Source organism: Ursus arctos, chromosome X, assembly GCF_023065955.2.
Source record: "Ursus arctos isolate Adak ecotype North America chromosome X, UrsArc2.0, whole genome shotgun sequence".
Taxonomy (NCBI): Eukaryota; Metazoa; Chordata; class Mammalia; order Carnivora; family Ursidae; genus Ursus; species Ursus arctos.
In genome coordinates this window covers 73,282,964-73,298,397 of record NC_079873.1, presented here as the reverse complement: position 1 = coordinate 73,298,397, position 15,434 = coordinate 73,282,964, and the positions used below count along the sequence as shown (strand labels likewise).

At 36.0% G+C, this 15,434-nt stretch overlaps 1 protein-coding gene across 6 annotated transcripts in view; it reads right to left on the bottom strand.

Moving 5' to 3' along the window:
- Window positions 1–15,434, bottom strand: part of DIAPH2 (diaphanous related formin 2) — a 992,113-nt gene that overhangs the window by 936,570 nt on the left and 40,109 nt on the right. For 4 of the 6 annotated variants that reach the window (XM_026483534.4, XM_057313012.1, XM_026483533.4 and 1 more), the window contains exon 2: window positions 1,275–1,307. The exons of the other annotated variants lie outside the window; for them this stretch is intronic. In XM_026483534.4, coding sequence (XP_026339319.2) covers window positions 1,275–1,307 — 33 coding nt within the window. The remainder of the gene's footprint in view (window positions 1–1,274; window positions 1,308–15,434) is intronic. 6 annotated transcript variants of the gene reach the window in all.

Genomic DNA, 15,434 nt, shown 5'->3' with positions numbered 1-15,434 from the left:
ATCACAGAAGTAATTACAGCAACTTACATAATTTTCTGTTGACTCCCCCCATTTAAAGAACATGCTTTTCATTTTGATTCAAAGAACAGTTTTTTTAAAAGCTATACTTTGAAATATGAGCAGTTTATGCAGCTTATTTAGGATTACAAAAATGATTTTAGTACATGGTCTTAAAAAGAGATCATATAAATCATAGTGTTTTAGAGCTGGGAAGAAATCTGAAAAAACATCTAGACCAACTTTCATTTCACAGAAAAAGTGACTCGCTAAATTTGTGAAGTCCCTGGTTCCAATCCCAGTGTTCACATTAAGATTCATTTCTTCAAATTATCCTGAACTATATTCCAATTTTCTTTTAACTCTTTGAGGAAAATTAAGTTGGTTTAGATATGTATTATATTTTCAAACAACTCAAGAAAAAATATTAAGTAATCCCAAATAAGCTTGAGTACATATTCAATGGTCAAAAATTTTGCTAAAAAATATGGTGGACATAAAAGCATTTAAATATGCAATCGACCATTAAATCAATGTATCTCTGTTCCTGTCCCTTCATGTCACTTTTGCAGTGCTAGCTTTTTATTGAGTAGCATTATTTACATATATATTTGATCTTCCACTATGCCCTTCATTTCTATCTAGAAAATGGGCTTTTGCTTTCAGCTATATCTTGATAAGAAAATGAAGTTAAGCTATATAATTTTACCTTTTGAATCACTAATATTTTACATTATTTGTAACTTCACAAAGAAAAAACTGACACTGCTTAAAATACTGTATTTTAAAAGTTTAGCTATAAAAGGTACACTTAAATGTTAAGCCCATAACTTTTAATAAGTTTTACTATGATAGCCTCAGCTCAAAATATTTAAGAATTTTAAATTTAATAGCATATATCTAACATAATAAACTTAGCTTCTTTTCTACTTTAATTTCCCCCAATATTGATACTAATCTTTTACTTACTCACAGTTTACTTGGCTATCAAAAAAGAAAAAATCTGTATTTTCCAGAGTTAGATTTATATACAGACCAAAAAAATTAGATTAAGGTATACAGCAGGATAATATCAAAATTTTATTGAGCTCTCACGTAATTCTTTAATATCCAAAAAAAGAAAAGTCACTCTCTTGACAAATTTCCATTTTACTGTGCTTTGTAAACATCTAGATATTTTATATCTTACATACATCAATGCTTTAATGTCCGCCCACTATAGTAAAAAAGGCAACATGCATAAGTAACATAACAACATGCTACTAAGACCACCTTACCACATCATCTGCCAAAGTTTTTATTTGAATGTTCTATTAAAACCAAAAGGAAAAAAAAAGAATACCTGTCAGATAAGAGAAACTCATAGATCAAATAAATTAATCATTGAATGATACCCATTTGTTTTATTAATTACAACTAATCAAAAAGAATTAGCAGGTTTAAATATATAACCACATACATTCTTTACAAAAGGAAAAAAAAGCTCTTTTAACGATCAAAAATGAAGATTTGGATGGGGGTGTCTATTTGTTTTTAAAGATGACTAGCAAGGTCCCAAAGACAGATTTGGATCAGACATCATTACCATAGTGCTCAAACATGAGAAAAGATAGAGCAAAGTCATAAACCCTTTCAGGTTTTTTCAAAATTTTAGAATGAATCATATTTTTAAAATAAATTTTTAAAAATAGGAAAAACATCACATTTAATATTAATGAAATAAAATGAAACAGCTGAGTCTAGAGCTCAGTTACATTGGATAAAGGACGTCTTTATAAATATTCTAGATAAAATTGGATTAATGGATTCTGTTAATATATGTCCATTTCTCAAAAATTCCAACAGTTGTTTTTTGCATGTGGTTTTCTACTTCTAATGTTGAGAAGCACTTAAAATGGTGTATCCTAGTTAATAAAATACAGTGGTTAATAAAAGCCACCATACAACAAAATAGGCACCACTATTCGAAGAATTAGAGTACAGCAATACTAAAGTAATAAAGCAATATTACAGTAAAGTAAATAAAGTAATAATTTAGTAATCTTCCATGACTGAGAAGGTACTTCAAGATCTTGCAATAACATATGATCAGCATGAAGGGCAGTTATTATATTATAAATATGTTGAAATTCTAATTAAAAATTGTAATTAGAGGGGCGCCTGGGTGGCACAGCGGTTAAACGTCTGCCTTCGGCTCAGAGCGTGATCCCAGCGTTCTGGGATCGAGCCCCACATCAGGCTCCTCCGCTAGGAGCCTGCTTCTTCCTCTCCCACTCCCCCTGCTTGTGTTCCCTCTCTCGCTGGCTGTCTCTATCTCTGTCGAATAAATAAATAAAATCTTTAAAAAAAAATGGTAATTAGGAAGATTTTTTTAAAGTCACCAGTTAAGAATTGAAATTAATCTTTCTGCCACATCCTATACATTTATTTCTTACAACAGAAGCTGAATGATGAGCATCAACTTGGTCAAGCTTGCTCACAACCCTTTTTACTAAGAAAAATGTGGTCATCCCACTGATAAGAATTCATTATGAGTTCTAAATAAGTGAGAATTATTTGGTCTCAGGATCTCATGAAATTGTCTTCAAACACCATCAACAAAATGCTGTTAAGTTAGATCATCCTCCTCTGGACCAGCTGGGACAAATACACTATTATATGTATAGTTCTCTTTCTAATTTTAATCCATTGATTCCCTCAGGTACCTATACTTCTAAATTTTTGTACTATGTCTTCAGCACACCCCAATCAAATTTTACTGCCTAGGGGAAAAAAAGAAGGGGGAATATTCATATCAGAACTGAAGCCATTTTAAGAGAGGTTAATTCACCATAGGACTATCTCTATGTATTTCCTCTTTAATATTCATACTTAGTTAAAGAAAATCTTTATGCACAATGGTAAGCTTCATGATCGCCTGTAATGTAAAATCAGAGTGAGAAATGTCAAATTCTCAACTACCATGCCACCATCCAAATATGTACCTGTCCACCCGTGTTTAAGTAAGCAGATTATACAATTCTTCAAGCAATTACTTCTTTCCTTTCTATCCTTTGGGAATATAAACTCAAAGACACATCTATATCTTCAAAGTGAGAATGTAAATTAAGGGAAAATACAATTTGATTTAGTCAAATTATCTAGCTTAAGGTACAAATATGTCTGGAATGCTTTAAATTTATATCTCAATTGAATGTACGGTGGTGACAAGTATTGTTAAGTAATCTTTCCGCCTTGTCCTATGGGAAGAAATTTGAGTTTTCTTCTCCAACCCCACTTGCTTTTCTTTGAAATTAACTTTTTTGTCCATATTTAATCACACATGTATGTATATGGAGTTAGAGAATATTAAAGGTGGATGGAATTTAAGATAATCTGGTCAAAACCTCTCATTTTACAAATTATGAAACTGAAGTTTGAAGAGGCCAAGTGACCTGCCCAAGGACCACAGATCTATCTGGTTATGAATACACACTAACTCTCAGTCAACATATAAACTTTTCAGTCATTATAATCAAGATCTAGGATATTAAGACTGAATTACTGAATTGAAACAGTTCATGGTAATCTCAAAGTCACAGATACTCCCTTTAGGTAACTGCCTTTTCCCATTATCACCCAGGAAGTCAAACATCTTACCAAAGAGCATTCCCTGGCACCCAAAGTCCTTGCCAACACATCTTACATGTAATCTACTGAACTCACATGTGGCTCATCGGTTATAATCCACATAAAATGTATATGCAAATGAATTAAATTTTACATTCACATAAAATGTAAAAGCAAATTAAATTTTACCTTCCTAATTACTTCTTAATCTTGCTACAATTCTAAGAGTCAAACCATTTCTCTAAGCTTTCAAGAAGGATGGCAGGAGGAAAAATGAGTATACAATTAATAACCCAATGGAAATACTACATGAGCACAAAGGGGTAAAAATGCTGTTTCAGAGGATCAGGACAGACTTTCAAAAAGGAGGGTAACATTTATGTTAATGGTACTATCCACATTCCATTTATCCAGGTTTAAGAATTCCATGTCACTCCTTCATTCCCTATAGCCAAACAGCTGTCAAGTCCCACTGTATATGTTCTGCAATTTCTTCTTCATTCACACACAAACTATAATATTTTAGAGTCTAATCCCTGGAAACAGCCTCCTTATAATTACCTCTGTTTCCATTCTCTCCTCATTGCCAAAGAAATCTTCCAGTTCAAGCCATCATCACCTCTTACCTAGATTTCTATAATAACATCCTAGCCTGTCCCCTGCTTCCACCTTTATCATCCCAGTTAATTTTGAACATACCAAAGTGATACTGGTAAAACCAAATTCAGATTATGTTACTCCTTTGCTCAAAACTTTCCAACAGCTCTCTACTTTCACTACAAGCATAAGTCAAAATCCTGACAATGGTCTACAAGGCCCTCCTGATCTGTACTCTCTCCAGATCCCTCAGACCTCATCTCCTGTTACTGTCCCTTTAACTTCCCTCAGCTCCAGTCACAGTGACCACCTCACTGTTCTTCAATAATGCAATCAGTCACATGCACTGGCTCTTCCCTCTGCTGACAATGCCCTTTTCCATTTCCATATTCTTTATTCCATAATCCCTCCTTTTGGAGTTCTTGTTCAGTGAGACCCAATCTATCCATCCTATTTAAATGGAAACACTGAGGTTAGAAGATGGCAGTGGAGTAGAGGACCCTAGGCTTGCCTTGTCCAATGAATGCAACTAGATAACTATCAAATCATCTCAATACCCCAGAAATTGACATAAAAACTGACAGAACAAACTTTACAACTAAAGGAAGAAAAGAGGCCACATCAAAAAAAGTAGGAAGTGCAGAGACAGAGCTCGGGAGAGAAACAGATTACCCACTGACTGCAGTGGGGAGGGAGCTGTGGTCGCAGAGAAAGGCAAGAGACAGACTCACATGCAGGGGAGCACATGGGGAAAACAAATCCCTCTAACAACTGGCTTGGAAAGTGAAAGGGGCCAAATTTCAATTTCATGACTTCTGATAAGCAATAGTGCTTAAAGCCTGGAGTTTTAAGTCAGTGGGCTTAGCTGCGATACAGCACCAAGGGCATTAGGGCAGCTCTTGGAGAGAAGGCAGGCAAAAGACCTGCAGATACACAGCATGGAAACAGCAATCTGAAGACCAAGTGGGGCACACGGTAGAGAGGTTATTTGCTCATTTTAGAACACATCCCAGAGAGACAACATTCACAAAGAGACCCTCCAGGAACAAAGAAACTGTCAGGTGCCACTTCCCTTCCCTGCCTATCTTCATAAGCACATGTCTACCTGTGGGAAACAGCACATTACCAACACTCACTACCTAACTTACCCCAAATCCTGCCCAACATACCCTGGTGGAACCACACTTCCAGAACTGCCAGTTTCGCTTGCCTCAGAGGCAGCACTGTGGGCCTCCTAACCTAGAAGACTAGTCCAACCCCTGCTCACACTGCATCCCCCAACTTAGGAGATTTGCTGAGTCTCGGTTTCAGCAACAGAGGCAACAAACAGACCAGATCACACCTAGTCAAAATGGGCCACATTCAGTCCAGAGACCAAACACTGCTCACAACAGGCAAAAACAGCCTCTGCAGACAACAGGCCTGAAGGATAGAGTGGCCAGCAAAACTGCACAGCACATGCAGCACACATTGGAGACAATCCCAGAAATGTCAAGCCCCGGGAAATAGGGGAAACCACACAGCAGGACACTACAGAACCTCTTCTTCATAAGGCCATTACCCACAAGAACAGGAGACATAGCTGACTTTCCTAACAGAGAAACAAACACAGAGACTTAGACAAAATGAGAAAACAGAGAAATTTACCCCATATGAAAGAACAGGACAAGGCTACAACCAGATATCTAGATAAAACATATAAATAACATGCCTGATGGAGTATTTAAAGCAATGCTCATAAGGATACTCAGGTGGCTTGAGGAAATAGTGGAAGACATGAGTGAGACCTATAACAGAGATAAGGAATAACAGCAGAGATAAAGGACAAATGAACTGAGAAACATGCTTGCTGGAATGAAAAGCAGGCTGGGAAAAGCGGAGGAAGAAATTAATGACCTAGAAAGCAGAGTAATGAAAAATAACCAAGCTGCACATAAGGGAGAAAAAAGAACTGGGCAAAATGAGAATAGATTTAGGGAATTCAGTGATGCCTTCAAAGATAATAACATTTGTAGTATAGAGTCCAAGAAGGAGAAGACAGAGAAAGGGAGCAGAAAATTTATTTGAAGAAACAAAGCTGAAAACTTTCCTAATCTGGGAAAGGAAACAGATATCCAGACTCAGGAGGCAGAAAGAAACCCATCAAAATCAACAAAAGCAAACCCACACCAAGACATATGGTATGTATGTATGTATGTATGTATTTTGTGGAAGAAGGGGAAAAACTTTATTCTTGCTTTTTGAACAAGGAGCCCTGCATTTTCATTTTGCAAATTAAGTAGCCACCCCCGGGTAAGCCCAAAACATCCCTACAAGGAATGTGCTTATTTTATTTTTTTTAACAGGCAAGGAAGTTGGGCTTAGAAGGTACATCACCCAAGGTAAAACAGCTGGAAATAGCTTAGGCAGAATTTGAACCCAGATCAATTTGACCCCCAAGTCTGTGGCCTCAAAACTGGGCTAAAGGAAGTCAGGTGACGCATAAGTGGAGCACACCTTGGGGGCACCAGCCCCTGACGCTCTCCAGCCATGATTGAGGCCATCACAACTCATACCAGCATCAGCCTCTCCCCTGGATGGAGAAGGCAGAGCCTAGTGAGGTCTTACCAGGGCATTAGGAAAGCCCTCACACCTCCAAATCTCTTTTCTTTTCTTTTTTTATAATAATTTTTTATTATGTTATGTTAGTCACCATACAGTATATCCTCAGTTTTTGATGTAGTGTTCCATGATTCATTACTTGCGTATAACACCCAGTGCACCATGCAATATGTGCAAAATTAATACCCATCACCGGCCTATCCCAGTCCCCCACTCCCCTCCCCTCTGAAGCCCTCAGTTTGTTTCCCAGAGTCCATAGTCTCTCATGGTTCATTCCCCCTTCTGCTTACCCCCCCTTCATTCTTCCCTTCCTTCTCCTACTGATCTTCCAGCTATTTCTTAAAGACATATGGTATTTAAATTGGCAAAATATACTGATAAAGAAAAAATTTTAAAAGCAGCAAGACAAAAGAAGACAGTAATATACAAAGGAAATCCCAAAAGGGTAGCAGGGGATTTTTCATCAGAAGCTTGGGAAAACAAAAGGGCATGGCATGACATATTCAAAGTACTAAACAGAAAAAATCAGCAGCCAAGAATACTCTACCCAGCCAGGATATGATTCAGAATAGAAGGAGAAAGAGTTTCCCAGGAAGACAAAAACTAAAGGAGTTCATGACCACTAAACCAGCCCTGTAAAAAATATTAAAGGGAAGGCTGTGAGTGGAAAAGAGAAACCAAAATGGGCAGTAGTAAAGTAGAAATATAAAAGTAATAAAATGTATATTTTATTAGAAAGTAGAAATTTTATTATTTATTAGTAATAAAATGTATATTTTATTAGAAAGTAGAAATATAAAAGTAAAAAATGTATATTTCTGTAAAAAGAAAATCAAAGAACTCACAAAATAAAAAGATGTGAAATATGATATACCTACAACATGGGGAAAAGTAAAGAATGGGTTCAAACCTAAATGACCATCAACTTAATATAGACTGCTATATGCAGAAGAGGCCATATACCACCCAAATGGTAACCATATATCAAAAACCACTAATAAATATAGAGAATAAAGAGATAAAGAATAAAGAGAAGAAAAAATAAATATAGAGAATAAAGAGATAAAGAATAAAGAGAAAAAAATCCAAATATATCACTAAACAAAAACAGCAAATCATGCAAGAGAGAAAGACAAGAAAGGATCAGAGAAAACATTCAGAAACAAACACAAAATAAGTAATAAAATGGTAATAAGCACATATCTATTACTTTGAATGTAAACGGACTAAATACTCCAGTCAAAGCACACAGGGTCTCACAATGGATAAAAAAACAAGACCAATCTCTATGCTGCCTACAAGACACCCATTTTAGACCTAAAAACACCTGCAGATTGAAAGTGAGGGGAAAGAGAAACATCTATCATGCAAAAAGATGCCAAAAGAAAGCCAGAGTACGGGCACCTGGTTGGCTCAGTGGGTTAAGCTTCTGCCTTTGGCTCAGTTCATGATCCGGGAGGCTGGGACTGAGTCCGGCTTCAAGTTCCCTGCTCAGCAGGGAGTCTGCTGTTCCCTCCCCCCTCCTCTCTCTCAAATAAATAAATTAATTAATTAAATCTATTTTAAAAAAAGAAAAGAAAGCCAGAGTAGCAACACTTATATCTGACAAAGTAGAATTAAAACAACGACTAACAAGAGACAAAAAACAGTATATAATAATAAAAGGAATATTATCAGAAGTTAACTGTTGTAAAAATTTATGCACCCAACGTAGAAACACCCAAATACATAAAACAGTTAACAACAAACATAAAGGAATCAATAATAATATAATAATAATAGGGGACTTAATCCACTTACATCAATAGATCATCTAAACAAAAAATCAACAAGGAAACAATGGCTTTGGCACTTTGAAACACATGGATCTAACAGATGTATTTAGAACATTTCATCCTAAAATGAAGAATATACATGCTTTTCAAGAGTACAGAGAAAATTCTCCAGGATAGATGACCTATAGACCACAAAACAAACCTTAACCAATTCAAGAGTGAAGTCATACCATGCATCTTTTCTGACCACGATGCTATGAAACTAGGAGTCACCCACAAGAAAATAATCTGGAAAGCTACAAATACATGGAGCTTAAACAACATGATACTAAACGACGAAGGGGTCAACCAGGAAATAAAAGAAGAAATTAAAAATTACACAGAAACAAAGGAAAATGAAAACACAATGGTCCAAAACCTCTGGGATGCAGCAAAAGTGGTTCTGAGATGGAAGTTTACATCAATATCCGCCTATCTCAAGAAGCAAGAAAAATCTCAAACACCTAACCTTACACCTGAAGGACCTAGAAAAAGAACAAACAAACCGAAAACCAGCACAAGGGAAAAAACTGATGAAGATTAGAGCTGAAATGAATTATACAGAAACCAAAAAAACAATAGAACAGATCGATGAAACAAGGAGCTGTTCATTGAAAAAATGAACTGATAAACCTCTGGCCAGGCTTATCAAGAAAAACAGAGAAAGGACTCAAATAAATAAAATCACAAATGGGAGAGAAGAAATAACAAACAAAACCACAGAAATACAAACAGTTATAAGAAAATATTATTAAAAACAATATGCAAACAAATTGGACAACCTAGAAGAAATGGAAAAATTCCTAGAACCATATAAACTAACAAAAATGAAATAGGAAGAATAGAAAATTTGAACAGACCTATTACCAGCAATGAAATTGAATCAGTAATGAAAAACCTTGCAACAAACAAAAATCTAGGACCAGATGGCTTCACAGGTGAATTCTACCAAACATTTAGGGAAAAGTTAATACCTATTCTAAGAGTTAATACTGACTCATCTCAAACTATTCTAAAAAAATAGAAGAGGAAGAAAACTTCTGAATTCATTCCATCTGGCCAGAATTACCCTGATACCAAAACCAGATAAAGACACTACCAAAAAAAGAGAACTACAGGCCAATATTCCAAACGAACATAGATGCAAAAATCCACAACAAAATACTAGCAAACTGAATCCAACGATACATTAAAAAAATCATCCACCATGATCAAGTGGAATTTATTCTCAGGATGTAAGGGTGGTTCAATATTCAAAACTCATCAATGTGATGCATCACATCAATGAGAGAAAGGATAATAACCATATGATCATTTCAATAGACGCAAAAAAAATCATTTGAAAAAATATAACATCCAGTCAGATAAAAATCCTCCACAACATAATAAAGGCTATCTATGAAAAGCCCACAGCTAACATCATACTCAAAGGGGAAAAACACTACAGGTCTTATCCACAGCAATCAGAGAACAAAAAGAAATAAAAGGCATCCAAGTTGGTAAGTAAAAATTAAAACCTTTGCTATTTGCAGATGATATGATACTACACATAGAACACCAACCAAATAAACCCCAAAACCTAAAAACCTGCTCCAGCAAAAAAAAAAAAAAAAAAAAAAATACTAGAACTGATGAATGAATTCAGTAGGGTTGCAGGATATAAAAATCAATGTACAGAAATCTGCATTTTTATACTTTGATGAAGCAGCAGAGAGAGAAATTAAGAAAACAATCCCATTCACAATTGCATCAAAAACAATAAAATACATAGAAATAAACTTAACTAAAGAGGTGAACGACCTGTACTCTGAAAATTATAAAATGCTGATGGAAAAATCCAAGATGATGCTAAGAAATGGAAAGACATTTCACACTCATGGACTGGAAGAACAAATACTGGTAAAATATCTATACTACCCAAAGCAATCTACAAATTTAATGACTATCAAATACCAACAGCGCTTTTCACAGAACTAGAACAAAGAATCCTAACAATTGTATGGAACCACAAAGGACCCCAAATAGCCAAAGCAATCTTGAAAAAGAAAAAAACTGTAAGTATCACAATTCCAGACTTCAAGTTATATTACTAAGCTGTAGTAATATAAACAGTATGGTACTGGCACAAAAACATACACACAGACCAAGAAAACAGAAGAGAAAACCCAGAAATGAACCCACAATTATATGGTCAATTAATCTTCGACAAAGCAGCAAAGACTATTCAATGGGAAAAAGACAGTCTCTTCAACAAACGGTGCTGGGAAAACTGGACAGCTGAATGAAACTGGACCACTCTCTTTCGCCATGCAGAAAAATAAACTCAGTATAGGTTAAGATCTAAATGTGAGACCTGAAACCATAAAAATTCTAGAGGAGAACACGGGCAATAACCTCTTTGACATCATCCATAGCAACTTCTTCCTAAATAGCCTCCTGAGGCAAGGGAAACAAAAGCAAAAATAAACTACTGGGACTACATCAAAAAAAAAAAAAAAACCCTTCTGCATAGCAAAAGAAACAATCAACAAAGCTAAAAGGCAGTCTACTGAATGGGAGAAGGTATTTGCAAATGATATATCCAATAAAAGGTTAGTATCCAAACTATATAAAGAACTGATACAAATCAACACTCAAAAAACCAACAATCCAATTAAAAAATGGGCAGAAGTAATGAACAGACCTTTCTCCAAAGATGACATCCAGGTGGCCGCATATATGAAAAGACACCATCAACTCATCATCAGGGAAATGCAAATCAAAATTCTAATGAGGTATCACCTCACACATATGAAAATGGCTCAAATTAACAACACAAGAAACAGCAGACTCTGACAAGGATGTGGAGAAAGGGGAACCCTCTTACACTGTTGGTGGGAATGCAAACTGGGGCAGGCACTGTGGAAAACAGTATGGAGGTTCCTCAAAAAGTTAAAAATAGAACTGCCCCAAGATCCAGCAATTATACTACCACGGTTTCACTGAAAGGATACAAAAATGTTAATTCAAAGGGATACAAGGGGGACACCTGGGTGGCTCCATCGGTTAAGCATCTGCCTTCAGGTCAGGTCATGATTCCAGGGTCCTGGGATGGAGTCCTGCATCAGGCTCCTTGTTCAACGGGGAGCCTGCTTCTCCCTCTGCCCCACCCCTTGCTTGTGCACAGGCGCACATCCACATTCTCTGAGAAATAAATAAAATCTTAAAAAAAAAAAGGATACATGCACCTTGATGTTTATAGCAGCATTATTTACAATAGCTAAATTATGGAAGCAGCCCAATGTCCATCAATAGATGAGTGGATAAAGGAGTTGCAGTATATATATACAATGGAATATTACTCAGACATAAAAAGAATGAAATCTTGCCATTTGCAATGACATGGATGGAGCTAGAGAGTATAATGCTAAGCGAAATAAGTCAGACAGAAAAAGACAAACACGATATGATTTCACACATAAATGTAACTTATGAAACAAAACAAATAAGCAAAGGAAAAAAGACAGACAAACCAAGAAACACTCTTAACTATAGAGAACAATGGTTACCAGAGGGGAAGTGGGAGGCGGGTGGGTGAAATAAGTGATGGGGATTAAAGAAAACACTTATCATGATGAGCACTGAGTAGTATATAGAACTGTTGAATCACTACACTGTACACCTAAAATGAATGTAACATTGTATGTTAATTATACTTGAATTAAAAAAAGACACGTTTGTAAAAATGACAAAATAATCTGATTCACAAAAAAATAAAAATATATAAAAATCCTCCCTCAGAATAAATAAATTAAATAATAAAATAAATTATTGGGTAAGTTACAATTAAATTATCTTCAATAGAAAATAAATTATTTCCACCACATAATTGTCTTTATATATTAGTCAAAAAAGAAACATACAAAAGGAGTTGAGAACAGCAAAAAATGCCACCGAAAGAAACAGTTCAGAGAAGTGTAAAAAGCTGTTTGACAAGATTAGGCAGTCATTTTTATGTAAACTTTAAAACATATTTTTAAATGGTATTTTCATGTATACTTGTGGTGAGCATAACATAGCAAATAAAGAAACTGAATCACTATGTTGTACACCTGAAAATAAAGTAACATTGTGTGTCAACAATACTCAAAAAAAAATTTTTAAAGATTATCCTAGGGCACCTGGGTGGCTCAGTCAGTTAAGTGGTTCACTGGTCAAGTGGTTAACCATCTGCCTTCAGCTCAGGTTATGATCCCAAGGGTCCTGGCACAGAGCCCCAGGTCAGCCTCCCTCAGCTGGGAGCCTGCTTCTCCCTCTCCCTCCACCTGCAGCTCCCCCTGCTTGTGTCCTCCCTCCCCCTCTTTCCCTCTCCCTCCCCGTGGCCAGGGTCAAATAAATAAATAAATAAAATCTTAAAAAAATGATAATCCTAAATTCTTCTTCACTCATAATGATGTTCTATAGGGACAAGCTCTCAAATTTTATCTGAATGTAATTTATATATGTACATCCATCTCTCTCTCACACATGTAAGCAGACATTATAGATTTTACCCCATCCACAAAGTATAGAGCTACTATACACTTAAAAAATTTTTAAGCAAAAATGACCAAAAAAACCTTTATTAGAGTCATGCTCCTGAATTAAAAGCACTGATTAAAGTTATTTTAGTAAGCTTTTACTGTGCAAATTGAATGGTAATAGTCATTAGGATGAGGGCATATAGCGCCAATAAGTATAGTGACCATATATTTTCATTAAAATCAACTCTGGAGGGGCGCCTGGGTGGCACAGCGGTTAAGCGTCTGCCTTCGGCTCAGGGCGTGATCCCAGCGTTCTGGGGTGGAGCCCCACAACAGGCTTCTCCGCTAGGAGCCTGCTTCTTCCTCTCCCACTCCCCCTGCTTGTGTTCCCTCTCTCGCTGACTGTCTCTGTCAAACGAATAAATAAAATCTTTTAAAAAAATTTTTAAAAATCAACTCTGGAAAAGCAATAGGCTTGCACTTAGTCAAGCAATTAGAGTTTATTAAACTTCATTTGTGATCAGTTATATTAAATATAACTTAGTACAGTATTATGAGTATTGTATAATTATAGAAGTATCACTCCAGACTCTCAACCCCTTAAGAGAAATAGCTGATTTACTTATAAACCCTAATGTTGACATTCTGATTGAAATGCAAGAGTCATTATTGCAAGAAAATTAAGTTTTAATTTTCTCAAGCAGAAATTAACAAAGACAGCAATATGTAAAGATTAACTCTTATGGCTGTTACATGGTGATACAATGTTGTATAAACACTGTGCAATTACTCCCACGGAAACCGGACAACTAAATTGTATATAATTCAAAAGACTCACTACCAACTAAAAAACTTAGTCACAGAATTTGACTATTTTCTTCTCTTTTAAATAAATAAGTTGGCCACTGCAATAAAAATGAAGGGTCAGTTATCCACCCAGCTTTAAGTTTCTTGCTAAGAAGGGCAATATGACACAGAAAACCATATTTGGTTCAACTGAATGAATATTTGAGCTTCTGCTATGCACCTGTTCAGTGCTGAGCACTAGGAATACAATCACAAACAAGACAAACATGCATTATTTCTTTATGGAGCTTGCAGTCTAGTTGAAGATAGTATTAATGAAAGATCACAACAGAGAAATTCTGAGAGCTCTAACAGGGCAGTACCCTAAAATAACCACCATATACTTTTCACATTAGTAGGGCCCTTAAGTAAGGCCACCTATATCAACCACTGATTCAGGGTTTGATTTCTCTGGACAAAATTTCTGCCCAATACCTATTCAGATCAGTGGCAGTAACAGAAGGAATTACTCTTCAAAGGCCTGCCTTTTACTTTTCAGATCCTGTATTCTCTCTGACCTTTATAAACCAGTAAGAACAATCAAGGCAATTCAAGGCCATTTAATCACCTGATAACCAAAAAGAACATTTGGTTCAGGCATTCAAATACTTTATTATACAGATTTTTTGGAGGGGTGCCTGGGTGACTCAGTCTGTTGAGTGTCCAACTCTTGATTCCTGCTCAGGTCATGATCTCAAGATCTTGAAATCCAGCCCCATCAGGCTCTGCACTCAGTGTGGAGTCTGCTTGTCCCTCTCCCTCTGCTCCTCCCCCTGCTCACTGCTCTCGCTCTCTCTCTCTCTCTCTCTCATAAATAAAAAATCTTTTAAAAAGTGTTTTTTTTTAGTTGAGTCCCTCTCAGTTGTGTTTACTTTACCAAGAAAGCTAAATTTATTCTGATTTTTAGAACTGAGATCAATGTAGAGGTTTAATTCTAAGAAGACAGGAGGAACACAAACTTTGGCTTTCAAAAATCACTGATTACTGCTTCTATTTGAAATTATTCCAAAATATCATTTCATCTCCTTCCTAACAGTGTCATTTTCAGACAACTACATGTCATCTTAGGCATTGTAGTCTTCCATCATCATTAGCACTTATGAATAGATGACAGATCATTTGGCAGTGTACTAGATTTAAAGGGGATTTAAAGAGCTATGGCTTTGCAGGGCAAAAGCCTAGTAGTAGTAGAGATGAGGAGGTAACCGGCATTAAGCTCCCGTTCTCCACCTTACTTTGCTGTTGTTAGCATCTCAACTGTCCATTTCATCATTTCAATAAAGCATTACTTTTATATTTTTGTAACCACAGGGACATCATCTCAGAAGTACCGTCAAATCAAAAGCCTCAAATTTTAACCCACCTGAGTTCTTGGCTATTACAAAACAAAATTCTTTCCACAATTTTTTTTATGACTAGAAAAAAATTCCTTTTGGGATTTTCTTCTCAAGATGCTCTTACAATTTAT